This window comes from Bos javanicus, chromosome 5 (assembly GCF_032452875.1).
Source record: "Bos javanicus breed banteng chromosome 5, ARS-OSU_banteng_1.0, whole genome shotgun sequence".
NCBI classification, from domain to species: Eukaryota; Metazoa; Chordata; class Mammalia; order Artiodactyla; family Bovidae; genus Bos; species Bos javanicus.
The window spans coordinates 113151997-113179698 of record NC_083872.1 but is presented as its reverse complement, the minus strand read 5'-3'; the positions used below and the strand labels follow the sequence as shown (position 1 = coordinate 113179698).

At 42.7% G+C, this 27702-nt stretch overlaps 1 protein-coding gene across 5 annotated transcripts; it reads right to left on the bottom strand.

Annotated features, from left to right (window-relative positions):
* Window positions 1-1978: 1978 nt before the first annotated feature.
* XRCC6 (X-ray repair cross complementing 6) lies at window positions 1979-27663 on the bottom strand. 5 transcript variants are annotated; one of them, XM_061418665.1, is made up of 13 exons: window positions 27558-27663; window positions 26840-26929; window positions 24200-24312; window positions 16765-16903; window positions 16233-16487; window positions 15392-15572; window positions 13297-13483; window positions 9620-9788; window positions 8167-8328; window positions 6097-6226; window positions 4855-4955; window positions 3139-3252; window positions 1979-2445 (listed from the first exon to the last, which is right to left on the bottom strand). In XM_061418665.1, exons 2-13 carry the CDS (start codon window positions 26913-26915, stop codon window positions 2249-2251), a joined length of 1824 nt encoding a protein of 607 aa, XP_061274649.1. In that variant the 5' UTR covers window positions 26916-26929; window positions 27558-27663; the 3' UTR covers window positions 1979-2248. The 5 variants fall into 5 exon arrangements, with proteins under 5 accessions (XP_061274649.1, XP_061274650.1, XP_061274648.1 ...); XM_061418666.1 differs by having other exon boundaries at window positions 27520-27572; XM_061418664.1 differs by lacking the exon at window positions 27558-27663 and adding an exon at window positions 27333-27513.
* Between the last annotated feature and the right edge of the window lie 39 nt (window positions 27664-27702).

Genomic DNA, 27702 nt, shown 5'->3' with positions numbered 1-27702 from the left:
CTTATGCGAAGAGTTGACTCATTGGAAAAGACTCTGATGCTGGGAGGGATTGGGGGCAGGAGGAGAAGGGGACGACAGAGGATGAGATGGCTGGATGGCATCACTGACTCAATGGACGTGAGTCTGAGTGAACTCCAGGAGTTGGTGATGGACAGGGAGGCCTGGCGTGCTGTGATTCATGGGGTCGCAAAGAGTCGGACACGACCGAGCGACTGAACTGAACTGAGGCTTGAAAATGCCAAGTAAATTGCCTACAGTCATTTGTATGTGTGTGATGGAGCCAAGATGTAAATCTACTAAATCTGACTTGTGAGCTTACAAGAGCCCAACCAAATTATGTTTGGACATAACGGTTTTTCTCCCAGGAGCTCCACAGCAGAGAAGGCAAGCATCATTAATCTACAGAGAAACAGAGATCACACAATTGCTCTTTATCACAGACCTCAGTGGTTATTTTTCTAACATCATTCACATTACCCATGTTTTGTTTGACCCTTGAACCCTTCTCTCCATTTTGTAAACCAAACGGAGGAAAAGGACCCTACGGGCCTGCAGGTGTGCATAGAAAAGCCTAGGACTCATTAAATTTCCTTCTCACCAGCTTGAAAGCAAAGGCCCAGCAAGCGGTGGCACTCATTCTTACCCTCCTACTTGAGATGACCAGCCTGATTTTGATCTACCTCTGTGGTATTAGTAACCTTCTCTAGAACCCAGAGTTTTCCAAGAATGTGTCATTTAACAGGGGTGGTCTTATTTCCCAGCAACAAGAATGAACACTTATGTTAAATGATTTCACATTATCTTGCTGTATCCTCAAAGGAATCTAATTGGGTAATTATTTTCCCTCTCCCCGAGATAAGGAAAGAAATCCAAACAAGAATATAACATCTCCTTTCCAAACAAACACAAGCAAAAAAAAGTTGAGAAAATCCATAAAACTTAGAGCAAAGAATCCAAAACTGAAAACGTCTTCCAAGAGTAACCTGACCCTTCCTACACTCACCTCATGAGATGCTCATTCTAGTCTCAAAGACACAGGACCTACAAGCCATCCTCAGAGGATAAAAACCCTTTCAGGTGCTTTCCTTCCTTCTCTCAGGCTAATTGTTCAAAAGCAGTAACTGCACAGAGAACAAGGAAAGGGGCAGGGAGGATAAAGGTGGGAAGGTACGAGGGACACGGAGAGATCCCTCCCCTCCTTTTCCCCTTTTCCTGATCCAAGGACCCCTGCTTTTTCCATTCTTCCATCAAACCTCTCCTTATCTTCTTGAACTTCCTACAGCTCCCCTGAAAAATTACAGGAATAACTCATTTCACTTACACTGCAACCCAAATTCTCAGGGCAACAGAAAATGCGTATCTCTCCTTCACATACTTGAATGTCATCTTAAGAAAATACAACAAGAGTAGGGGAGTTGGTATGTACTCGTGAAGCAAGTGGTACAAGAATTAGACAAGTTACCTTGTTATTACTCCTGAAATCTGATCTTTAGATCTTAATATGACACATGTAAAGGAAAACAAGTGGGAAAACAGAGGATCAAAATATAACCAACGATGACTAGGATCACCATTGGAGAAGGCAATGGCACCCCACTCCAGTACTCTTGCCTGGAAAATCCCATGGGCGGAGGAGCCTGGTGGGCTGCAGTCCATGGGGTCGCTAAGGGTCAGACACGACTGAGCGATGTCACTTTCACTTTCATGCATTGGAGAAGGAAATGGCAACCCACCCCAGTGTTCTTGCCTGGAGAATCCCAGGGACGGGGGAGCCTGGTGGGCTGCCGTCTGTGGGGTCGCACAGAGTCGGACACGACTAAAGTGACTTAGCAGCAGCAGCAGGATCATCATCCCTAAAGCATGTTCATGTGTCCATAACTGTCACACTCTTCCCTACCCTCACTGATATTTCTTGTTTCCGTTGTGAGGAAACGCATTCCCAATGGGAGAGAAAGTAAAGCTCACAGCCAATGGCATCTTTGGATGCAAAGGAGACATCTTTTTTCTTTTATTCTATAGAACAATATATAGTACAAAGATAGGCTCTTTATTCAGACAGTAGAGTAAGACACAGCAAAGTGAGAAGGCGGGCTGTCTCCATGGCAACAGAAAGTCTCATAAACAAAGTCCTTGACTTCTGTCACACGGACTCGTCCTGGATCAGGAGACAAAAGGTTTTGACTTGACAAAAACAAAACTGGGCAGCCTGGCTGCACTGTGGAAGGCTGGCTGGCTGTGTGCTCTCCGGTCAGGCCTTCTGGAAGTGCTCGGTGAGGACATCGAGCAGCTCCTGCTTCTTCAGCCCGCCCTTCAGCCCGTACATCCTGCAGGCTTCCTTCAGGGCAGGCACGGTGAGTTTGCCCAGTGTGCCCTTGCTGACGTGGGCCTTCAGCTCCTCTTCGGACAACTCCACCTTGGGCCTTTTGCTTCCAGAACTTTCATCATCTGAGGACAGAGGTCAGGTGGGAGTGACTGGAAAGGCTACCAGTGGGATCCCAGCTATACGGCACAGGGGCCCTCACGTCATCAGGGCAGCAGTTAACCATCTTCCATAGAGCTGTGATGCCCACCTAGCACACGTTGGGGAAGACGGGTGTCTTGATAAGGCAGCTTCAGTTATACACAAAATTTAGAAAGTATCACATCTAGGAGGGAGTTAAAGGTCATGAGTCTTACCAGTTCACTCCAAACTCCTGATCATTCTGGGTGAGCAAGTCATTCCTTCCTTCCTTTCTTTATTCAAAAAGCAATTATACTTTCAAACTATACTACAAAGCTACAGTAATCAAATATAGTACTGGCCCTGAAACAGACACATAAATCAGTGAAGCAGATAGAGTCCAGAAATGAACCTGCATTACACGGGCAATAAATATGACAAAGGAAGCAAGAATAGGGGGAAAAGACAGCCTCTTCAATACGTGGTGCTGGGGAAACTGGTCAACTATGCACAAAAGAATCAATTATTTTCTTACACCATACTTTAAAAAAAACTCAAAATGGATTAAAGGCTTAAATGTAAGACCTGAAACCACAAAACTTCTAGGTGAAAACACAGGCAGTCTGCTCTGTAAGCTGTGCAGTGCGGCCAAAAAAAAAAAAAAGAAACCTACTGAACATCCATGCCCAGCTCCTTACCTTTTTTTCGCTTGGTTACTTTTCCCTCAGGATTATAATCTGGTGGGTAGACAAGTTCCTTAAACTCATCCACGAGGGAGCCCAGTCTTTTATCCATTACTTCAGTCTTGGGCACTAGAAAATAAAAACACAAGAAGGGTGGCCTGGTGAGTCACAAGCCCAGCCTCTGCCCAGTCAAAATCTACAGGGACCAGAGAAGAAAATACGGCATTGCTGAGACGGGGAGGTGTATGAAGGCTCCAGGAGGCAGCTCACCTGGCCACGAAAATGTTCACTGAAAGTCTAACATTTACCAAGTAGCTTCTAACAATTGCACTTAATGAGCACAACAGCCAGGCACTCTCTTAAATGCTTTAAACTTACTATTATTTTTATTTACTCCTCCTAACAATCTCTCCTCATTTTACAGAGGTGGAAATTCGAGAGGTTAAATTACTTTGCTGAGGTCAAACAGCAGAGAAGGGGCAGACTTGAGAACAGGGCTAGAGCCAAGGGATTCAACAAGAGTCCCTGCCTTCGGGGCTTACAGGCCAGGCGGGAGGAGGAGGAGGTGAAGACACAAATGCAGCAGAGTCCGGCAGTGCCGTGAAGGAAGAGGCCATACAGGCATGCGGGAACACGGCGGGGCAGTGGTCAGAAGGACTCTGTGCGGACAGTCTGGCAAGCTGAGTCCAGTCTCAGCAGAAGGCACGGGAATGAGAGACAGCAGGTGACACAGCTTGCAGGTGGAGTATGAGGAGGGCAGGACCAGTCTGAGCGACATGTTCAGACTGACATTTTGGATCTCCCTGCAGGCCAGCTGTGCAGAGTATGAACTGAAGGAGGGTGAGAGAGAAGCCTGAAGCGGTGGGGGTTCAGGGGCATGCCAGGCCCAGCTGATAGTCACCACCATGACCCAGGTCCAATAACGCTTATGCTTGTAAGGCTGGCTCCTATTGTCTAATATGAAAGAGAACATTAATAACTGGGAAGCCAAGAAGACCAAACTAATGGTTCTGATCTTTTCAACCGCTATCTAGAGTCTTTATTAAATCCAACCTGTTTTCCACTGGGGATTTACTGACATCGCTAAATGTCATGCATCCTCCTATGAAATACATCAGAGAGTCACAATCCAGACAGGGGCCAGCAGGGAGCTCAGAGGCCAGGCAGATCTCCATGCTGGGTAACGAGGTACATTTTCCGAAGGCAGAGCATGCCATCTGATGCAGCAGCAGTGGGCACAGCGGTTCAGAGCAAGGGCTCTGGGCCAGCTCACAGGATTCCGAACCTAGACCCACCCACCACTACTACTTGGTGCCTGGGGCAAGTCACTCCCTTCTCTGCAAACCAAGGATAGTAACAGCACCCACCTCACTGTCATCAGGAATAAACGAGTCAACACACTGGACAACAGTGCCCGGCACACGGCAAGCACTCAGTAAATGGTACAGACTGTTGTTTTTAACTTTTACCAACACGGAGTCATGGGTGGCCTACTTCACAGATGGGTCTCAGAAGCCTGGCACTTTCTCCACCTTTTACTGCGGAACTGGCCAGATCTGTTCCCAGGCAATCTAAGCTGGTCTAGAAAATCTCTCAAGCAGAGATGCCCTAAACAACAAGGTCAAGTACTCACAGGCTGCCAGGAAATGCATGCATAGCACTGGAGCAGGAAGAATTAACATGAAAGCCTCCCATGAAAAGAACTTCTCAGCTCGGTTATGGCCTCCTTACATGTCAGGTCCACTGCTTGCTCAGGCTCCATCAAATCCAGCGCCAAGGCTTCCATGTTCCTGAAGTGCTGCTGCAAGACTGGGTTCTCAAAGCTGTCACTTCTGTTAAAACAGTACCATGAATAAATTTTTAAAGTTAAGATGTAAATATTTAAAAAACAAAAATAAAAACTCAGCTGAGACAGTGCAGGCCCAAGGTCAGCTGAGAAATACACCCAGGGTAAAACAGCTGGGAGTTTTCTCTCTTGAATCAACCTCTTTCTTCCCAATTTTCAATTTATTGTCTGATGCTAAAGATCCAAAAGTGAACTTAAAAGCAAAACAATACCCACCTATCTGTCTGACAATGGCAGCTGTGGGCAGAGACAGAAATAGAGGAGGCAGGGCCAGGGGAGGCAGGTACAGAGAAAAGATGAAGGACGGATGATAGGCGCTGAGGAGATAATGAACTTGACAGTTTCTTTTACCACATTCAAAAGCAACATGAGAGTAAAAAGAGAAAGAACCTAGAGGCATACAGTCCTAGACTTGAACCCTGGCTCCCGTTCCTTTTAGCTGGGTGAATCTGGACAAGTTGCCTCACTCCTCTAAGCCTCAGTTTCATCTGTAAAATGAGCAGGTTCTTATGAAAATGCCATTGAATTATATAAATGAGACACTGTAGGAACTGTATCTAGAACAGTGCCTGGCACGTGGTAGAATCTTAACACTGCTTCCATTTGCCCAATAAAGGACTATACCAGGTTTCCTTTGAAGGAGGAAGGTCAGTTTGCCCAGAAGTAGCCCAGAGACAAAAGATGGAATGGAGGGTTCTGCGAGATGGTCTACGTGCGTGTGACGGGGAGTAACTTGAATGATATAATCATCCTTTTAACCTTGCAACAGTTGACACTGGGTTTACTTACTTTTACTCGTTGTGTGACAACAATCAAGAAGAAGGCCATCCAAGAACCTTCTTACTGCTGCTTTGTTGAGCAAACTCAACTAACTAACCTGGCTTTCTCAGCACAACAGGTCATAAACACTCACAAGGTCACAAAAGCTATAAACACTTCGCACAATTCCGGAGTTTCAATATAAGACCTTTCACTCTCTGCATAGCTTCTAAAGAGTTATAAACCATCAGTTAATGGAAAATTAGAAAATCATATTCTCTTGGTCTGTGTTTAAGTTGAAACTCCAGTTAGACCTTCAACTCAAGAGGCAGTTCCAGAAGAAAGCCTGTGAATAATGCATCACTCGCCTGTACTTGAAGCGGAGCTTCTGAACAATAGCCTTCATCTTGTCTACCTGCTCTGGGTTGGCCATGACTTTTTCAGTGAAGGGCACCTTCCGTTTGTCATCAGCATAGGGCAAGAAGACGAGCTGGAAGCCTGAGGAAGAAAGGTACGTCTTCGGAGACTTGATCTAATAAAAGGCTTCAGTCACCGAGTCGTCGTTTTTCTCTCAGCCCTGATTCACCCTTTTGTGTCCTGTGCTGCTGGGGCTGACTTCCCTGGTGGCTCAGACAGTAAAGCATCTGCCTACAATGCGGGAGACCTGGGTTCAATCCCTGGGTCAGGAAGATCTCCTGGAGAAGGAAATGGCAACCCACTCAGTCCTCTTGCCTGGAAAATCCCATGGACGGAGGAGCCTGGTGGGCTACAGCCTACGGGGACGCAGAGTCGGACATGACTGAGCGACTTCACTTTCTTTTTTTCCTGCTGGGGCTGACACCCTGCAAACCCCATTTCTTCTTTATCAGCTGATTCCTGTGAGCATCTACCTAGCAGACTCCCTTCAGCGTCTTCAAAAGGGAGGCCTGAAAGCAGGAGAGTTCCTTCTCAGGTACTTCCTGTTCTGGCCAGTGTCACCTGAGCCACCATCCTTCTCAGGTACTTCCTGTTCCGGTCCATGTCCCCTCCAAGCTAGCTTCCAGCCTCCAGCTTTTTCCCTACACCCAGAGCCAGGTGGAAAGTGCCCCTCCCTGGAGGGCTACACCCCACCATCAGCCTCTCCTCTGAGCTTCAACCTCTCCCCTTTGTTCCCCCGCCTTCAACACATACTAAACGGGAAGAGGTAAGGGTTATCAGGCTGATCCCTCTCCTATTACTGATGGGTTTCAAAAAGACTGAAAAATCCAGAGACTGAAACCCAGGTGAAGAGCCCTTGCTGGCAATGCCAAGAGGTCCAAGCAAAAGGAAGGAGCAAGCCTCTTAGCTCTCCCCAGCACTAATGTCTCCCTCTAGCGCCCACTATTGACAGTCTCCCTGACAGCCTGCTGGCAATGGAGAAATGGGGCTTGAAGAGCCTCACCCCCTCAGGAGCACAGAGCTGAGACTACAGCTTAAGAACTGACATAAAAGCTGTTCCTGAGCATTCTGATGACCAGGGTTAGAAATATTAACACGTTCAAAGACTTCCTTTATCATTTTTATTAGCATAGCTAATGAAGAACAATGACTACCATCGACAGTAGTAGGCTGCCTTGGGCTAGGCACTTATATGTTTATTAACTTATTTCAAATGTGAAGCAACCTTGAGAGAAAAGTATTCCAGAATTCTCATCTTTGCAGAGAAGGAACATAAACAGGAAGGTTCAATTATTTGCCCAAGTTGGCAAGCTAACAGGTGGCAGAGAAGGACCTCAAAAAGACACTTATGTGTCTTACTTCAGACACTTAAGTATAAGATAAAATCTGACTTCAAAACCCAATCTTTCCTCTATACCTCACTGCCTTGTTCGCAGGAGATAAATCGACTATTAAACATTACCAGGGTATCAAACAATGGTTTTTAGTAAAGAATGTGATATCTGTGAGACCCCATGAACTTATGACAATAACCCATGAATAGTCCCTATGTAGTTAATTCTCAACCCTGGCCGCAGAGCTGCCTTGTACAGTTGTACATGCTGTGTACTGCACAACCACATATGATAGCCTTCTCCAGCTGCTCTTCAAATTCACCTATGCAACCTTATAAAAGGGCTTCCCAGTTGGCTCACTGGGTAAAGAACCCACCTGAAATGCAGGAGATATGGGTTAGATCCCCGGGGTCAGGAAGATCCCCTGGAGGAGGGCATGGCAACCCACTCCAGTGTTCTTGCCTGGAGAGTCCCACGGACAGGGGACCCTGTCGGGCTACGGTCCATAGGGTTGAAAAAGAATCAGACATTACTTCATGACTAACAACAACAGCAACCTTTATAAATACAAAATTTCCAGGCTCCGTTCCTAGAGACTCTGCTTTGGCCAGTCTGAGTTGGTATCCCATGAGTGATTCCAAAGCCTAAGCCGAGTTCAAAAGCCCTGAAATCACCTCTTCCACCTACCTGGGGGAGCCACCTGAATTTTCTGGTCATCCAGCTCCTCTTCCTGTGGCACCAAGGCCACAAAACAAGGCGGGCTGTTTCGGCGCGGTGTGTATCTGCACACTGCCATAACCTCCTTCTCCAGGCACTTGGTGAGCAGAGCACTGAACAGGGTTGAGCTCCCTGGAAAACAAACATCCCAGGGTTCTACATCCTAAAGGTGTCTCCTCCTTTCTTCCCTCTTAGCCCAAGTTATAAGCCTACAGTTTCTCTTCCATTTTCTTAAAAGGACTTTTGACACTTAAATAGGTCAGGGGTGATGGACCCAGAGCAGAGAGAAAAGTTGGGGGAGCAGAGGCACAAAAAGGAAAGGAGTAAGAGATTGGGAGCATCAAATATTCCACTTAGGAATGTGAATTACTGATGTCAGTTCACTTTCACTGTCATTAGGCTAATGATCGGAGAAGCCAATGGCACCCCACTCCAGGACTCTTGCCTGCCAAGTCCCATGGACGGAGGAGCCTGTAAGGCTGCAGTCCATGGCGTCGATGAGGGTCGGACACGACTGAGCGACTTCACTTTCACTTTTCACTTTCATGCATTGGAGAAGGAAATGGAAACCCACTCCAGTGTTCTTGCCTGGAGAATCCCAGGGACGGGGGACCCTGGGGGGCTGCTGTCTATGGGATCGCACAGAGTTGGACACGACTGAAGTGACTTATCAGCAGCAGCAGGCTAATGATATAAGCCTGAGTTGCTAATGAATACCAGTCAGGTCCAGATCCAGGGGGTTCATTAGTTATAGCACAGAGGAATATAGGTCTGGACAGATAAACCCAGTGGCCAAGTTCAGTTCAGTTCAATTCAGTTGCTCAGTCATGTCCGACTCTGCAACCCTATGGACTGCAGCATGCCAGGCCTCCCTGTCCATCACCAACTCCCGGAGCCTACTCAAACTCATGCCCATTGTATCGGTGATGCCATCCAACCATCTCATCCTCTGTCGTCCCCTTCTCCTCCCACCTTCAATCTTTCCCAGCATCAGGGTCTTTTCCAATGAGTCCACTCTTCGCGTCAGGTGGTCAAAGTATTGGAGTTTCAGCTTCAGCATCAGTCCAGTGGTCAAGTTCATGCATTTCTAATTGCAACACTAAAGAAGATGCCAGGTTTGTGTTTTGTTTTTCCCAAACTCCCTATCCAATGCCTCCAAGAAAGAATTTCAAAGCAAGTAAGTTTTAAATATGCTAATTTCATATCCCCTCCTGGATATTCACAATATGTGTCAGTGTACTGTAGGTCCTAAAGAAATCTTTCTTTAGTCCCATGTTTCTAAAATTTATTTGAGCATGAAACACTTTCAAAACACCCAGTAACGCCTCCTATACAGTTTCCAGCGGCAGCCATTTGGGAAATGCTGCTCGGTAAACTGCCTTCTACGTCACTTCTTCGTTTACCCGTGGCCCGTGCCCCTTACCATTTATCAGGGACTCCTCAGGGTACACAAACAGGGAGTGCCTCAGGTAATGGTGCTTCTTCAGCATCATCAAGGGCTTGAAACCGATGAGAATGAAACCTGGTTCATCAAACCGCTTAAGCTCTTCCGTTTCCTCTTTCTCTAATACAATCTGGCGATGACTATAGGTCTATAGAAAGGGAACGACGAGAGCCATGTAAAGAGGCTATGCAGAGACGCAAATGGTCGCTACGTGACACTAGCAAGTGAAAACCGGCGTTCTTCTAAGGGGCAGGAAGCACCTTCCTCCTGCCAATAGGAACGGACACTTATTGAGGGCTGACCAGGCTGCACTTTTACCACCCAGTTTATCATCTATAACAACTTCCTCGGCGGCAAATGTTTGTTTTTGTTTTTTTTTTAAATTTTATTTTATTTTTAAACTTTACAATATTGTATTAGTTTTGCCAAATATCAAAATGAATCCGCCACAGGTATACCCGCATTCCCCATCCTGAACCCTCCTCCCTCCTCCCACCCCAACCCTCCCTCTGGGTCGTCCCAGTGCACCAGCCCCAAGCATCCAGTACCGTGCATCGAACCTGGACTGGCGACTCGTTTCATACATGATATTATACATGTTTCAATGCTATTCTCCCAAATCTCCCCACCCTCTCCCTCTCCCACAGAGTCCATAAGACTGATCTATACATCGGTATCTCTTTTGCAGTCTCGTACACAGGGTTATTGTTACCATCTTTCTAAATTCCATATATATGCGTTAGTATACTGTATTGGTGTTTTTCTTTCTGGCTTACTTCACTCTGTATAATAGGTTCCAGTTTCATCCATCTCATTAGAACTGATTCAAATGTATTCTGTTTAATGGCTGAGTAACACTCCATTGTGTATATGTACCATAGCTTTCTTAACCATTCATCTGCTGATGGGCATCTAGGTTGCTTCCATGTCCTGGCTATTATAAACAGTGCTGCGATGAACATTGGGGTACACGTGTCTCTTTCCCTTCTGGTTTCCTCAGTGTGTATGCCCAGCAGTGGGATTGCTGGATCATAAGGCAGTTCTATTTCCAGTTTTTTAAGGAATCTCCACACTGTTCTCCATAGTGGCTGTACTAGTTTGCATTCCCACCAACAGTGTAAGAGAGTTCCCTTTTCTCCACACCCTCTCCAGCATTTATTGCTTGTAGACTTTTGGATCGCAGCCATTCTGACTGGCGTGAAATGGTACTTCAGGCGGTAAATGTTAAAAACTCTGCTTTACAGATGAGTGTACTGACGCTCAATAGTTACTAACTTGCTCCAGGTTATACAAGTGAACTGGGCCTCAAACCAAACCACATCTGGCGCTAAAGGCCTGGCTCTTTAAGCATTTATGCTTTCCCTCATGTCATAACGTGTACTGAACTCTCAGTCCACGGGGTCGCAAAGAGTTGGACACGACTTAGTGAACAACAACAAACTCTCAGCACCACCCGCTGACGCAAAAAGGATGCTCAAACCTTACCTATTCATTGAGAGGATCTATGTCAGGTACTGTGAGAGGTCTCAGTTAATATGGGAGGCAGACACACACACAGACAGACACACACACATCTCTTTCAAACATCTGTTACTACCTGTTACACTTTCAAATGTCAACATTTGCATTTGGATCCTAAATATGTGATTTGTAACAGAAATTAGTAACAATCAAATTTGAGTTTTATTTAAAAAAAAAACAAAACAAAACAGAGCTCTTAAAAGATTTTTCTTGTAGGCACAATGAATCAAGAAAGAAACTCAGAAACCAGAAGAGGTACTGCCTATCAATAAACCAATATGGAAAGCTAAGCTACCTGCAAAATAGAAGGGGAAATTTGTCATTTTCTCCTTCTGGAAAGTAGGGCAAGACACTTTGGCCTGAAATTTGTGCTCTAAAAAACATCTCAAGGGTTGAATCAAAATAATATCTAATTTTAGTCACTTAGTTGATCCTCCTATGTCTTGAACTTATGCAAAAGTGCTCTCCCACATTTTGCATAATTAAAAAGAAAGGATGACTCATTCAACTTTAATTTTAGATATTAAACCTTTCTACAGGGAAGTATTATATTCAACATGCTGAGATAAACCATAATGGAAAAGAATATATATATATTAAAAAAAAATATATATATATATATGAAAGTGAGAGTTGCTCAGTTGTGTCTGACTCTTTGGAACCCCATAGACTGTAGCCTGCCAGGCTCCTCTGTCCATGAAATTCTCCAGGCCAGAATACTGACGTGGGTAGCCTTTCCCTTCTCCAGGGGATCTTCCCAAGCCAGGGACTGAACCCAGGTCTCCCACATTGCAGGCGAATTCTCTACCGACTAAGCCACCAGGGAATCCCAAGAATACTGGAATGGGAATTTCCTGACCCAGGAATCAAACCCGGGTCTCCTGCATTACCAGTGGATTCTTTACCACCTGAGCTACCAGGGAAGCCCTTTATATAACTGAATCACTTTGCCACATAGCAGAAATTAACAGAATATTAGGACTTTCCTGGTGGTCCAGTGGCTAGGACTCTACAGTCCCAATGCAGGGGGCCTGGGTTCCATCCCTGGTCAGCAAACTAGATCCCACGTGCCACAACTAATAATAGTTTGAATGCTGCAACTAAATAATAAAGATCCTCCGTGCCACAACCAGAAGATCCTTCATGCCACAAGGAAGATCAAAGATCTGCAACTAAGACCCAGCATAGCCGAATAAATTAAAATCCTTCTCCAGATTAAACAAAGGTGAGAGGATGAGACATAATGTTCTACATTCTTAGTCTGTCTTTCAGATTAAGAAAGGCATGCACGTATCATTTCAAAGCACAGAAGAAACTGTGGTTAGTTTGGCAAAAAAAACAACAACCCTCTCCCTAAAAAAATAGTACGCTTCACATCTAACACACTTCACACTTTCCCTAACTCATCTCCTTTGTTGCTGCTTAGTCACTAAGTTGTGTTCAATTCTTGTGATCCCATGAACAACAGCCACCCGGCTCCTCTATTCATGGGATTTCCCAGGCAAGAATACTGGAATGGGTTGCCATTTCCTTCTCCAGGGGATCTTCCCAACCCAGGAATCAAACCTGGTCTTCTGCATTGGCGGGCGGGTTCTTTACCACTTGAGCCACTAGGGAAGCCCTATAGCACAGTGCTAAAGAGTCTGCCTGCCAATGCAAGAGATGCAAGAGACTTGGGTTTGATCCCTGGGTCGGGACGATTCCCTGGAGTAGGAAATGGCAACCCACTCCAGTAATCCTGCCTGGGAAATCCCATAGGCAGAGGAGCCATGGTGGGCTACAGTTTATGGGTTGCAAAGAGTTGGACATGACTGAGTACACACAACGCGCCTACCTAGTCAACTATAAAACCCTTTCTGCCATGGTACTGAGCAAGGAATTAGACTGTTAAGACTCAGAGCAGCACGTGCTGAGTGATAGAGGGCTGAAGTTTTCACTGACCTCTCTTTCAAATAACTGGTTCTAACTTTCTAGCCCCTAAGGTATTACTGATCCAGATGCCATATTCCAAAGGGTAATGACAACAACTTGGCTGGAAAGATGCACACGTGAAAGTTATTTAACTGGTTAGACTGATCCTGTCTCCCTCCTCAACAGTTCAACAGGACAAAATTCAGTTAAGAAGGAAGACCTACCTGGGACCTCTTGGTGTCACTAGGCAAAAGCAAACTGCCTGTATTTACATTAAATGTCCGGGTCTTAGTTTTCACTGGTTCATTGGTTTCACGATAAAGCCTCACTGGGGGAGGTCTGTAAGCCTTCTGGACCATATTATAAATGCCAACAGTGAGCACGACATCTTTGTTGAGTTTAAGCTTCAACCTGAAGGAGAGAAAAATTTTTTAATTTGGACTTAAAGATTATACTTTCCTATCTAAAATACCTTCATGGCTCCCAAGCCCTGATTTGTTTCATCCCGTCCAACAATTCAAGCTCTTTGAATACAAACATAAAGCATTTTAATAATACAATGGAGTTTGCTGTAATACTTCTCAGGGTCTGTATCACAAAAAATTAGTTTCAGAACATATTATTAACTCCTTAAAATAATGAGAAGAATGTATTGTAATGATTTTTTAAATTGAGTCTAGCCATTTACTAAATCAATTTACAGCTATTCTCTCATTTAATCATCATCATAACCCTGTAAGTACTATGTTATCTGTGCTTTCTGCTTGTCTGGTATATCTTCCCTCTTCTTTTAACCATGAAACCCCAATTTTTCTTTGAGAAATCTCCCTTTCCCTATTGCTCTGGGAAAATGTCCAGCAAAGTACCGTGCCCTACCCTGACCAAAGGATGGGCACATCTGGTCCAGGCTCAAGCCATCAGACTTGTTCCTGAGAGTCTGGAGACAAAGAGCTCAGGACGGTGCCTGGCACATAATAATCATGCAGTAAAATAATTACGTTATTTTATTATAGCAAGGGTAAGTGTAATAATTTTCTAAGCCTTAGGCAATTAGTTCTCAAATAGCTCCAATTTATTATTATTCATATCAGTATCCTATAATGACTCTTTCACAAAATAGTAAGACTAGCTATCGTTTATAATTACGTTATTCCTTTTCATCATCACAGCAGTCCTTTAAGGAGGAACCGTTTTTGCTCCCATTTTACTGAGGCTCAGAGAAGCTACATGATTTACCCCAGGCCACACAGCAAAGGGGCCAGGACTAGAATTCAAGTCAATCTGACTCCATAACCTACCTTCAACCACTGTTTCATCCTCCCTGCCACTTCCACCAATATGTTAGATTTCCAAACTGTAGTAGTAACAATATTCCACTGTTTCAGGAAGAGGGGGAGGTGACAGGGTGCTTATTTGAGGAAAAAGAGAAACTTCCCCCCTCTTTTCTTGGAGGAAAAGAGAGACCAACGACAAAACTATAACTATAGCAAAGAGCTGCATCTTGGTTTCCTTAAAAAACTTCATGGGTTTTCTAGTAGAATTGTAATTTTTTGAAAACAGCTCCAAATCTACCAATGGTCTCATTCTTCTCTACTGAGGAAAACATGTGAAGAAGTCTGATGCTCTTCAGTAAGAAACACTGAAGAGGCTTTAGGATTCTAATCCTAACTTCTCTAAAAGAAGATAATCCAACGCTCTGGTTCCCATGGCTCAGATGGTAAAGAATACGCCTGCAGTGCAGGAGACCGAGGTTCAATCCCTGGGTCTGGAAGATCCCCTGAAGAAAGGAATGGCAACCCACTCCAGTATTCTTGCCTGGAGAGTTCCATGGACAGAGGAACCTGGTGGGCTCCAGTCCAGGGGATCCCAGAGAGTCAGACATGAGGGAGCAAATAACACTTTCCCTTTTTCATTTTTAATAAGAAACTAGAATACCACAACAACAATGATAATAATTAACATGCATTGGGTTTTTGTTCTATACGAGGTACGATTGTTATCCCCAATCTACAGAGGAGAAGAAACTGACAATGTTCTACAGAGTGCACCCAGGGACATCGTTAGGCCACAGTTGTTTACCCCAAAGGAGAGGTGTGTTACTTCGGACAAACAGCATACCTGCTCTGTCTAGAGAAAGAAAAGCAAATAGCTTGTGTCATCCTGAAATAAAGCACATTTCTCTAAGAGGAACACAGTGAGGCAGTGGTATAACCCAGAGCTGGTACAACCCAAAGCTAAGTTGCCAAGAAGGTCAAAGCCATGCATGGGCTTATGATTAGTTAGGGGCCTTGAAGGTGCTGACCCAGGCTTAATACCCACCTGGAGAGCACACGCTTCCTGGTCTCCTTGGCGCGAACCTTCCTCAACAGGTCTTCGAGCTTGCTAGACTCCTCAAAGTGAATCCCTACGTCCTCATTCTCTGCTATGATAACATCTCTGTAGAACAAGGATATGTCGAAGCCTCCACGTTTCTTTAGGTGCATCAAGTCAAGGAAGATACCTGGGGCGAGGACAGACAAAAATGAGGGGAAATAATTTCCAACAAGGGAGAATTTTTTTCAGTTAAGTTCAAATATGCTAAACAAATGCTTCCAAAGACTAGATTAAGAATAAACACTTTCAGGACTGAGAGAAAGTAGTTAAGGGGATCAGCTGCTCTAACGACTTCAGAAAAGTTATTCAAAGAACCAGCATTTGTGGTGGCACTGCAGTCAAGAAAAGCTCGCTCTGGTAGAGTCCTTCAGACAGCTAATGGCCTGGCCATTTTTACTGGGAATGTTACATAATGGTCTCCCCTAGCTTCATTTTATCTTTTCATTTTCCTCTGAAGGGTGAAAAGCAAATATTTGACATCAGCTATAAAGAAGCAATAAAACATGACTTGGCAATTAAACAATGACCAAAAAAAAAAAAAACAATGGAAGGGACTTCCCCGGTGGTCCAATGGTTAAGACTTCACGCTTCCATCGCAGGGGGCATGAGTTCAATCTCTGGTTGGGAAACTAAGATTCCCACAAGCCACACGGTGTGATCAAATAAATTAATTAAAGACTGGGGGCCTCTCCTTTGGGGAAAGGGTGTACTATCCTTTGTTTGCTGAATAAAACTGAGCTGTAATGGAGCTGTTAAAAAAAAACAAAAACAGAATGAGAATACCAACCTGTGTCCCGGAGATCCCCAGCTTTGGTCCTGGCCCGGCTGGCTTTGGCACTGTCATCGCCGTGGGGGTCATCTTCATTGGTGAAAAGCATGATCCTCTTATGGCTCATCTTGAACTGGACGTCGCTGAAGAGGTTGGCACAGACCCACAGCACTTCACTTAAGGAGTAATCAGATCCATGGCCAATTTGGTCTTGGAAATATTTCTTCCCCTCCTGCCCCTTAAACTTGTCAAGCTCCTGCACTCGTTTAACACCTGATCAGAGACAGGGAGTTAAATGGGCAGAAAAGTCAGAACGGTGTCAGTGGCCACACTTACAAAACTAACAGAAGGGCCTACGGTCTCTTTCTCACCCAGAGCTGATTAACCCATGCAACAAAGGTCCACATCCCAGGAAGAACCCCCTTGTGCAGGAAAGCGTACTCCCAGTCAAGATGTCATTGCTTCCTCCTCCACAGCCCTTCTTGTGCATGGCATGTCCCTTGTCCCTTCTCATGTAAAAGGGAAAAGTTGATCACAGAATACTATTGACCTGGATTATCCAATTCCTGTAAGACGTAAATATTTTTGAAATTCACTGAATTTTTGTCCTTCTTGGTACCATAGAACACCACTGCCAAGAGATCTCGATTACTGCTTATGATCTTATTGGTGTATACGCTCCGGATACACTGAAAAAAAAAAAAAAAGCAAAATTTCAATTAATATTATTTACCACTAAACTTAAGCTCCACAAGCGCCTGACACATAGTAGAGCACTCAATATGTGTTTGCTGAGTTTGTACATGGCCTTAGAGCAAGGCGTGACTCCTATCTTCAGGCAACTCACAAACCAGTGAGGATGCTGGCCATTGACATTATAATAACAAAAGCAGATTGCGATAAACACAGAAGTATAAGCAGTTCCTACCATAATCAATCAGAGAATTGAAACCAGGTATATACCCAGGAAGGAAACTCTAGGGAAATAGAAATAAATAAATAAAAGCCCAGCACTAGAATTAGAAACAGAGAAGGCGATGGCATCCTACTCCAGGACTCTTGCCTGGAAAATCCCATGGATGGAGGAGCCTGGTGGGCTGCGAAGAGTCGGGCACGACTGAGCGACTTCACTTTCACTTTTCACTTTCATGCATTGGAGAAGGAAATGGCAACCCACTCCAGTGTTCTTGCCTGGAGAATCCCAAGGACAGGGGAGCCTGGTGGGCTGCCGTCTCTGCGGTCGCACAGAGTCGGACACGACTAAAGTGACTTAGCAGCAGCAGCAGCAGCAGAATCAGAAAACCAGAATTTGAGTCCCAATGATGTCATTTACTTAATTGGCTGAGTCTAGACAGGCCATTTTATCATTTCTCTAGTAGCCTGATACCAAGAAACAAAATATACATGTATAAAATTTAAGCAAATGTTAAGTATATGTGAACTGGGGGCTTCCCTGGTGATCCAGCGGTTAATGACTTAGCGATTAAACCACCACCAGCACCAGTGGTTAAGAACCACCTACCAATGCACAGGACCCAGGTACCACCCCTGGTCCAAGAAGATCCCACATGCTGTGGGCAAGTAGGCCTGTGCCCCACAACTACTGAAGCCCACGCACCTAGACCCCACGCTCTGTAACAGAAGAATGAGAAGCCCAAGAACCCCAACTAGAGAGTAGCCCCCAATCTCTGCAACTAGAGAAAAGCCTGCAGGCAATGAAGACACAGAGAGCCAAAAATAAATAAATTTTAAAAATGTTAAAAAAAAAAAGTATATGTGACCTAAAATAAATCTGTAACTACCAACAGCATTTTTTGAAATAAAATTTGCTTAATTATACATTTAAAGACATCAGTATTCCAGGAAAGTTCTAGCCATCCATTTAAACTAAAGCCAGCATCTGATAAATCAGTGTCTTATAAGTGCGTTAGTCCTTGTGGCCTATAATTCTAGGGACGCTGACAAAATTAAGTTTCTGATTCTGCAAAGGTGAGGAATAAACCAACCCTGGGAACCCCCCTCCATATCCTGCTTGAGACTCTACCTGGTCTTCCTCCTTAGTAACTCTCTCCTGGAATGCAGAACTTATATATGGCATATCTAGTCATTGACAGTAATCTTCATGGCAAGTAGTCATTTTTTAAATTTAAATTTTTTATTTATTAAGTCTAAAGACAATTAAAATCTTTAAGGTAATCATTTCTATAAATATTTTAATCTATTCTTTGCGCACTCTACAAACATCTACAAAAATCTGGTGAGGGTTTCTTCATGTTCTAAAATAAACCACATACACAGCACATACAAACTAAAATAGAATGTAAGTAAATGTTTTTTCATTGCTCCTTATCAAATACATTATGTTCATCTGTGAATGTTTCACTTATTCACTGCATAATATAGCAGTTCTTTCTGGGTTCTCTAGGTATTCCCGTTTCACTGAGCCCTGTGAAATTACACATAGCAATCTTTTTACATACACTGTAAGTGTATCATTTTGGGGCAGAGGGTATATAGCCTTCATCACATCTCCAAAGAGGCCCGTGATCCAAAAAATGTTAAAGCAGTGTTCCTCAAGGAGTGATCTCCAAACACTGGCATCACCTTGGAACTTCGATGGACAAGCATTTTCTTTTCTTTTTGGTCTCTGTATGTGGGATCTAGTTCCCCAACCAGGGATCAAACATGAGCCCCCTGCAGTGGAACCATGACCACTGCCCCACCAGGGAAGGCCCTGGAAATGCAAATTCTTGGGCTCTGCTCTAGACCCACAGAAGCAGAAATTCTGACTGCAGGGTGAGGTCCTATAATCTGTGTCAACAAGCCCTGCATGATGTAGGTTAAAGACTGAAAACCACTGCTTTAAAGTTCAAAATTGTTTTTATTCTTTTTTTTTAGATGCAAGATATTCTGACTTGTCAACTGAAAGAACTATTTGTATAGAAATTAGAACATGAGAAACCTCTCTTTGATTCCCAACTGCAAAAATATGAGAAACAAGATATATAATAAATCCTTAGAAATTCCTCTCTGTGAAGGGATAGTAACATGTTTAATTGAGGTGAAATTCACATAACAAAACTAACTATTTTAAAGTGAACAATTCAGTGTTCAATTAATACTCACAATGTTGTACAGCCACCACCTCTATCTGTAACAGTTACCAAAAATTTTCATCATCCCAAAAGCAAACCCCATACCCATTAAGAAGTTGCTCCCCATTCTTCCCTCCCCCTCCAGCCTGGGGTAACTAGCCACCTGCATTCTCTGCGCATTATCTATTCTGTATTTCATATAAATGCAAACATACAGTATGTGACATTTTGCCTGGCTTCTTTCACTTAATGTTTTCAAGGCTCAATCACCTTGTAGCTTGTATCAGTACGTCATTCTTTTTTATGGCTTCAGTCCATTTGGCTTCCCCAGTGGCTCAGTGGTAAAGAATCTGATTGCCAATGAAAGAGACTCAGATTTTATCCTTGGGTCAGGAAGATTCCCCGGAGAAGGAAATGGCAACCCACTCCAGTATTCTTGCCTACAAAATTCCATGGACAGAGGAGCCTGATGGGCTGCAATCCATGGGGTCACAAAAGAGCCAGAACGACTTAGTGACTAAATAACAACAATCATATTCCACCTATATATAAACTCCAATACTTTAGCCATCTGATGTGAAGAACTGACTCACTGGAAAAGACCCTGATGCTGGGAAAGATTGAGGTGGGAGGAGAAGGGGATGACAGAGGATGAGATGGCTGGATGGCATCACTGACTCGATGGACATGAGTTTGAGTAAGCTCTGGGAGTTGGTGATAGACAGGGAAGCCTGGCGTGCTGCAGTCCATGGGGTTGCAAAGAGTACGACACAACTGAGCAACTGAACTGCCTATATATAAACATTTTGTTTATCCATTCAAAAAGTTTTAGAATGAGATAGGGAGTGGTGACATGAATGACTAAATACCTTAAAATTGTATACTTCAAAATGGTTATGAAATTACTTCCTAATTTTGTTATGTAAATTACATCTCAATCTAAAAAATGAAAATATTTAATTCTGATAATTTGACACAGCAGGTACTATTATTATTTCCATTTTACAGATGAGAAAATATATAAGAGCTTTAGCAACTCTCTTAATATCATACAGTTGGTAAGTGGCAGAATCAGGATTTGAGAAGCTGTTTTTTATTTAATTGGGTAAATACTCAGGAGGGGAACTCCTAGGTCAAATAATAAGTCTATGTTTAAGCTTCTGAGGAGCTGCCAAACTGTTTTCCACAGCAGCTGATCCATTTCCTATTCCTACCTGCAACGTATGAGGGTTCCAATTTCTCCACATCCTCGCCAACACTTCCTATTGTTCTTTTTTTTTTTCAATTATACCAGTTCTAGTGGGTATGATACCTCATTTTGGTTTTGGTTTGCACTTCTCTAATGCCTAAAGATGTCGAGCATCTTTTCATGTGCTTTTGGACATTTGAACATCTTTAAAGAAATGTATATTCAAGTCTTGTGCTCATTTCTAAATTAGGTTGTCCGGGGCTTCCCTGGTGGTACAGTGGATAAGAATCCTCCTGCCAGGGACTTCCCTGGTGGTCCAGTAGTTAAGAATTTGCCTTGCAATACAAATACAAATATGCTATATGCATATTTTGTTTTGCATCTAATAAAGTTAGGGACAGCAAGCAGTTGGCTGGGGTTCTTGGGTTGCTCCTTGAGAGTTAATATTATTAGTACTCCCACGAAGCAAGGGATTTCAGTCATGAGCAAAGATTTCATTTTTGCCACCTAAAAAGTGTACACAAGTATTTATTGTATATTTGGTATGTTGCTTAAAGGTGAAATCTGTAAAAGGTCCTTTTTGATACCCACATCAAGGAAGAAACTTCCTAGAAACCATATTTAATACTACAGAGTGAAATTATATGTTAAATGTATTAGAGAATATAGCTGCTACAGAAATGCATTTTTTCTTGGTGTGGAACAACTCAGTTTGGCAAAGTTTAAAATTTACCTAAAGAAGAGACCTAATTCAGGATAAATATTGAACTAATTAGAAAACTAGATTGGGATATGATCAATTCCAAGAGCTTTTGCTCAGAGCTTTTTTTATATCTTACGTTTTGTCTTATTAGTGAACATTCATTTGTAACAAAGTTTTGAAGGTGCTGAGTGAAAAACAGAAACACATGGTTATTGCATATTGAACCTAGAATCAAATAATTGCCTAAATATTTAACAAAAAGCCATTCTTCTCTCAGAGATTTAAATTCTTTAATATCTGATTTGCAAATTTTATAAAATGGAGGTTCTTATTTAGCATGAGCGTCAGGGGAGTAAGGAGCTTTCCTTTATATCCGGGTAAATTGTTACTGGATACCAAGAGTAGTTGTACAGAATACTAAGACAAACTGTTACAGTGTTTGAGGAAATGGAGTCTCTTTTTCACTGCTACTGAGAGAGCACTTAAGTAGAAGACAGTTATGTCTGAATATTAAATATAAATAATCTAAACCAGTGGTTCTCAACCTTAGCTATACTTTGGAGTCATATGCATTTTGGAAAATATTGATATTTGGGTGCCATACCCTAAGATTCTCTTGTTGGTCTGGGGTATGACATGACCATAAGGATTTTAAAAAACTTCCTAGATGATTTCAGTATGTTGTCAAGGCTGAGAACCACTGATCAAAATACAACTTAAGTTTTCTCATCTGCAAAAAAAATCCTTGCTCCCTCCCTTCACTACCTCACAAGGATATTGAGGGTAAAGAAGAAAATAATGGGAAAGTGCTTGTGCTGTGGATAAAAAGTGCTATTGAAAGGCAAAGTTGTATTTGTTGTATTTCAACTGAAACTGTGATCAGGAAGAAATGTGTAATTGGATCTGCTCTGTTGACTTGGGAAACTAGGAGCACTCTCTTTGGTTCTTAACTTTAGTGAAGCATGCGATGGGTAAGAAAACATTACTCTTATTCATACTATGGTCTTCTGTCATACTTGAGATAGACTGGTTTAATTATCTGGTTTCACACAGGAAAGAAGAAATATTAAGGTTTAAAGTCTGTAATGGTCAATGGTTCACAATTCATTAAAACTTTTCATACAAAGAGTTCTGTGGTTAATATATATCATTTCTTAGTTGCCATTATTTTTTCATTATCTGACTTTTGAATGTTAAACCACTGATTTCATCTCCTTCATTCTTATTCCTGTAATTTTGGATATACATTTGACAAGGCATGTAAAGCAAGTAGGTATTGCTCAGTTGAATACTTAAAAATCGTGGTTCTATGATTAGGCATCTTCTGCCTTTTAGATATGATTTGATCAGAGAGAGTTTTGAAAATAATAGGGCCCTAACCCACATAGTAGGTATTATAATTAACTTTTTATTTATGTCCTCAAACTGCTGTTTATATAGACTGTAATATTTATATTTTTGATCGCTTTAAAAAATGAACAGTTTGATAGAAACTTGAGTTTTAAAGATCAGTATTGAGATTACTTTCTAGAAATCAAGATCACCACAGTCAGAACCACTATAAAGCCTTCTGAGAAGGAACAGCCCATACCCAACCCAAATGTTATTCTAATAAAGCATTCCTCAGTTTCTCTAGCTGAATGTAATCTCTTCTTCCTTAAAGTTTCCTAGTCTTTGTATTTATCTATACTTAACTCATGCTGTATTACTTTATAACTTGTATAAATGTATTCATATTTATTATTTGTTCATGTCTTATCTTCCTTAAACACATTAAGAAGGAATCTCTGATGTATTCATCTGTATACCCATGTCATCAAACCCAGTAGGCAGGGAATTGCATATTGCATATATGCTACAGGACGAAAACACCTTCTCTGAATTTATAGGCTATAATAACAAAAGATAGATGAGAAAAATTTTTGTATCCTGTCCAAATTTTTGTATCCTGTCCAAATCTGAGGCTTGTAAGGAAAAAATAGTGACTGTGAATGCATTGTAGCCATTCCCCTTTATTCTTGAATATCGCTAAACTCTGCTATTTAGTTCTTGGTGTAGATTTCTTATTTGTTAAAATTAGAATTCTGTATATTAATTTTTTGAAATTCTTTTTTGCTTTAGTTTCTTAATAAAAGTTTAAACAAACATTAAAAAAAAAGAAAAAAAAAAAAGAATTTGCCTTGCAATACAAAGGACATGGGTTCCATCCCTGGTAGGGGAACTAAGACCCCACATGCCATGGAGCAACTAAGTTCATGTGCACAACTAGAGAGCTTGAGTGCCACAACTAAGACCAACGCAGCCTAATAAATAAATAAATATTAAACAAACAAACAAAAGAATCCTCCTACCAATGCAGGTAACATGAGTCCAGCTCCTGGTGGAGGAAGATCCCACATCCCGAGGATCGCCTAAGCCAGTGTACCATAACTACTGAGCCTGCATGACCTAGAGCCCGTGTGCTGCAACGAGAAGCCACCGCAGTGAGAAGCCCTCGCAACATAAATAGAGAGGAGCCCCGCCTCGCTGCAACTACAGAAAGCCCGCGTGCAGCAATGAAGATCCAGCACGACCAAAATAAAATGAATAAATAAAAATTAGGCTGTTTGTCCTCTTGTTGTCATAATCTTCCACAATCACAAGTAATACTCAGATTTCACATAATTACTTACAAAAGGGCTTATCTCACAGCATAACTGTTGGAAGTTGTTTCCTTCCTTTACACAAACATCTCTAGAGAAAAAGGAGCCCACTTCTACTACCAGAGCTAACACAGAAGGTGGGAGCAATGTATTCCCAGGGTCAGAAGTTCAAACCCAAAATAAAATGGGCCTGCTCTCCAACTCTTGGTACTCTTTTTCAGCTGCAAGTGTAGGTAGCCATCCTAGGAGGCTAACCACCATTTATCAATCCAAACAAACTTTTCTAAGAGTGCACATTTTTTAAAGGGGTGTTAATACTTTTTTGTTTGTTTAATTTAATGAAAAGGTAGTCTCACCTGGATGCTCATGTCAAAAGGAGTCAATTCATCTTCATCCTGAGATTCAAACATGGCCCTGGAAGCATCAACCAAGAAAATCAAACTATCTCTTCCTGAATATGAATAATCTCCTGTGGGGGGAAAAATTTTGAAGGAAATATTTGCGGTTGTTTCACATTTATCATGTTTATTATTCATACTAAAACAAATAGAAAAAAGCCCATTAAGCAAAACTATAACCTGATGAATTATTATAAGATGAACATCCCTAGGGAATTCCTTTGTGGTCCAGTGGTTAGGACTCCATGCTTTCACTGCTGAAGACACGGGTTCAATCCCTGGCCAGAGAACTAAGATTTGGCAAGCCATGCTCACGCAATGCAACCAAAAAAAAAAAAGGCAAACATTCTTAAAATCAACACCACATCAGGAAATTGAATCTTGCCAGTCACCCCTGAAGCCCTCTCCAGGTCCCCTTCCAATTTTAACACCCATCTTCCTCCCAAGAGTAACCACCATCCTGACTTTGGTTGTCATTTTTCATTATTTTTCTTTATAGTTTAATCATCCAAGCCAACATTCCTACACACTGGTTTTGACTTAAAAGCAAAAAACAAAAAAAACACCAGTTTTTAAAGCCTCTTAATCCATGGACAGCCCCTCTGTCTTTTGTCTCTTATAATTTATTTGCCAAAGAACCTAGATATTATGTCATATAGTTTTCCACCTTCTGGATTTTGCTTGACTACATTCTTTTGATGTAGATTAACATAGTTCTGTCTTTTCCACAAAGGACCTATAGAGACTTCATCGGATTTGGGTTTATTTCTTTCTTTTTTTCTGGCATAATTACATTATAGGTGATGTTGAGTTTTTCATAAAAAGACATATATCTGGTTGTCTCCCTTTTGACTATGCTGTTTCCTAATGCAATAAATTCATTTTCCCATCTTTGCTAAAGCAATATAGCAATATGTGTCAAGAACCTTAAAGAAAAATTCTACCTTGAGCCAATGAATTTTACTTCTCAGGAATCTATATTAAAAAATAAGATACGGAAAAACCCTATGCAAAAATTTCCACAATGTTGTTTATTAAAGTAAGAAACTGAAAACTAAAATGTCCAAAGGAAGGTAAACTGAAAAAAATCACAACACATTTAAAATGAGTCATAGAGGGTATATTTGCAGTTACATGGAAAGATATATCTATAGTACAGTAAAGAAAAAAGGCACACAGTTATGTTTAAAATTCTTTTTGAAAAACATAAATTTTGAAAGTATAAATTAAAGGGAAAAAATATAAGCACTATAATTACAATTATACAAAAATCAGATACAAACAAAAACAGACTATATATACTTAGGAAATATATAGTCTGAAAGATAAAGGAAGTAAATATGCTAACTGCCAAAATGCTAGTAATGGCTGTGTAAGGGTGATAGATTATGTAGATTACAGATCTTTCATTTTTATATTTCTTTTATTTCTCACTTTTAATAAAAATACTTTACCATTTTCTACCCAGGACTTAAATTAACCAGTATGTAGAGTACATGATTTCCTAAAAGAAATCAACCCTGAATATTCATTGGAAAAACTGATGCTGAAGCTCCAATACTTTGGCCACCTGATGCAAAAAGCCAACTCACTGGAAAAGATCCTGACACTGGGAAAGACTGAAGGCAAAAGGAGAAGCGGGCAGCAGAGGATGAGATGGTTAGATAGCATACTGCCGCAGTGGACATGAATCTGAGCGAACTCTGAGAGGCAATGAAGACCAGGGGAGCCTGGCATACTGTAGTCCACGGGGTGGCAAAGAGTTGGATGCAACTTATTAACTGAACAACAGACATGCAACCCTTGTTTCTTTTCCTTTGGCCTATGTGTTACTGTGTTGCCTGAACATATTCCCAAAACACCAGGCTAAGGTGTTCTTGCCTGGAGAATCCCAGGGACGGGGGAGCCTGGCGAGCTGCCATCTATGGGGTCGCATAGAGTCGGACACGACTGAAGCGACTTAGCAGCAGCAAGGTGAGGGAATGACTCTTGTATCTGTGTTGCTAACATTTACTCTTTGGTTGCTGCAGTTATTGTAGGGTGAAAACATTTTTGCACTGAGGTCCAAGAATGAGAAAAACTTCTTTCCTGGGTGAGGAAATGTCTTACCTGAGCCACCTAAGGTGACCCTTAATACCAATGTTTCAGTGTAATTTATTGGAGCTCAATCTATCAGTGCCCAGCAAAAGTTTAAGACAAGGAATGTACCATCGACTAGAGCAGGACCCGAATAAAAGTGCCTAGGGCTTCCCTGGTGGCTCAGCTGGTAAAGAATCGGCCTGCAATCTGGGAGACCTGGGTTCGATCCCTGGGTTGGGAAGATCCCCTGAAGAAGGGAACGGCTGCTTGCTCCAGTATTCTGGCCTGGAGAATTCCATGGGCTGTATAGTCCATGGGGGTCGCAAAGAGTCAGACATGACTGAGCAACTTTCATTTTCACTTTCAGAGCAGCTCTGCAAAGTTCAAAGGGAGGAAAGTACTGGAGATTCTCTGGGGAAAGAAGGGTGGGCCAGGAGGCAACAAGGGTCATCCAGCAGAGATAGGCAGGCAAAGTCTTTCACACACACACAATGGTACGTGTTAATGAAAGTCACTTACCACCTGCTTCAAGGCCCTCTTCTTGTTCTTCTTCCTCATCACCCTCATTTTTGTAGTAAGACTCCCACCCTGACATGTTGTTACTGCTCACTAGGTGAAAGAAAGCGAAGATCAGTAACAAAGTAAATTTAAACCTAAAAGTTATCCACTCCTAGGCTCCTTTGAGATCTGTCCTAAAGGCTACAGGTTACTTGTTAGAAATGGGGATGCTGGATCCTGCTGCCTGGAGTGCTTGGCAATTGAGATGCAAAGGTAAACGGGCATGGGGACCATTCCTGAAGCAGCCTCTCCTGAGCTATATCCCTTAAGGACGATTCAGGGGGGGTGGCCCGGGATAACGCCTCTAATGGGTGTGCTTGGGTAGCCTGACGCAGTGGTCCAGTCCCGCCTCCGGCATCATCCGGACTGGAGATTCCCAGTCCAGGGTACTCCGTCTTTTAGCAGACCCACTTATCCTCATCCCGCCCCCAACTCCTCAGCCAGGTATGCCCACTGAGGTCTCAAACGAAGCTGCCCTCCAAGGCCAGGTGCCGCCTTCTCTCCGGAGGAAGAAACGAAGATCAGAGGCTGTCTCCTCCACTCCCTCGGGTCTGCACACTTCTGGCTGACACCGCCCCACGGCGAGGCTACGGGGGACTCGCAAGACTGAATAGGCAAAGTAGAATGAAATCAGCCCTGACCAGAAAGCAACAAACGAGAAGAGCCACTTCCCGCCTACCTTGACCTCGAGGAAGATATTATTTTGGGCGGAAGGCGGGGCGCCGAGCACGCGCAAGCTCCTGTTCTTGCACCCAATCAACGCCGCTTACGTCATCACGCACAGCGCGCCCCGTTCCTGTCTAGCAAACACGCGCACTCCCATA

Excerpts from the sequence above, each read along its gene's own strand:
- XRCC6 (XM_061418664.1), bottom strand. Across the intron at positions 4,956-6,096 it reads AAGCTCCGCTTCAAGTACAG|AAGTGACAGCTTTGAGAACC; the intron begins GCGAGTGATGCA and ends CTGTTTTAACAG. Across the intron at positions 2,446-3,138 it reads AGTAACCAAGCGAAAAAAAG|ATGATGAAAGTTCTGGAAGC; the intron begins GTAAGGAGCTGG and ends CTCTGTCCTCAG.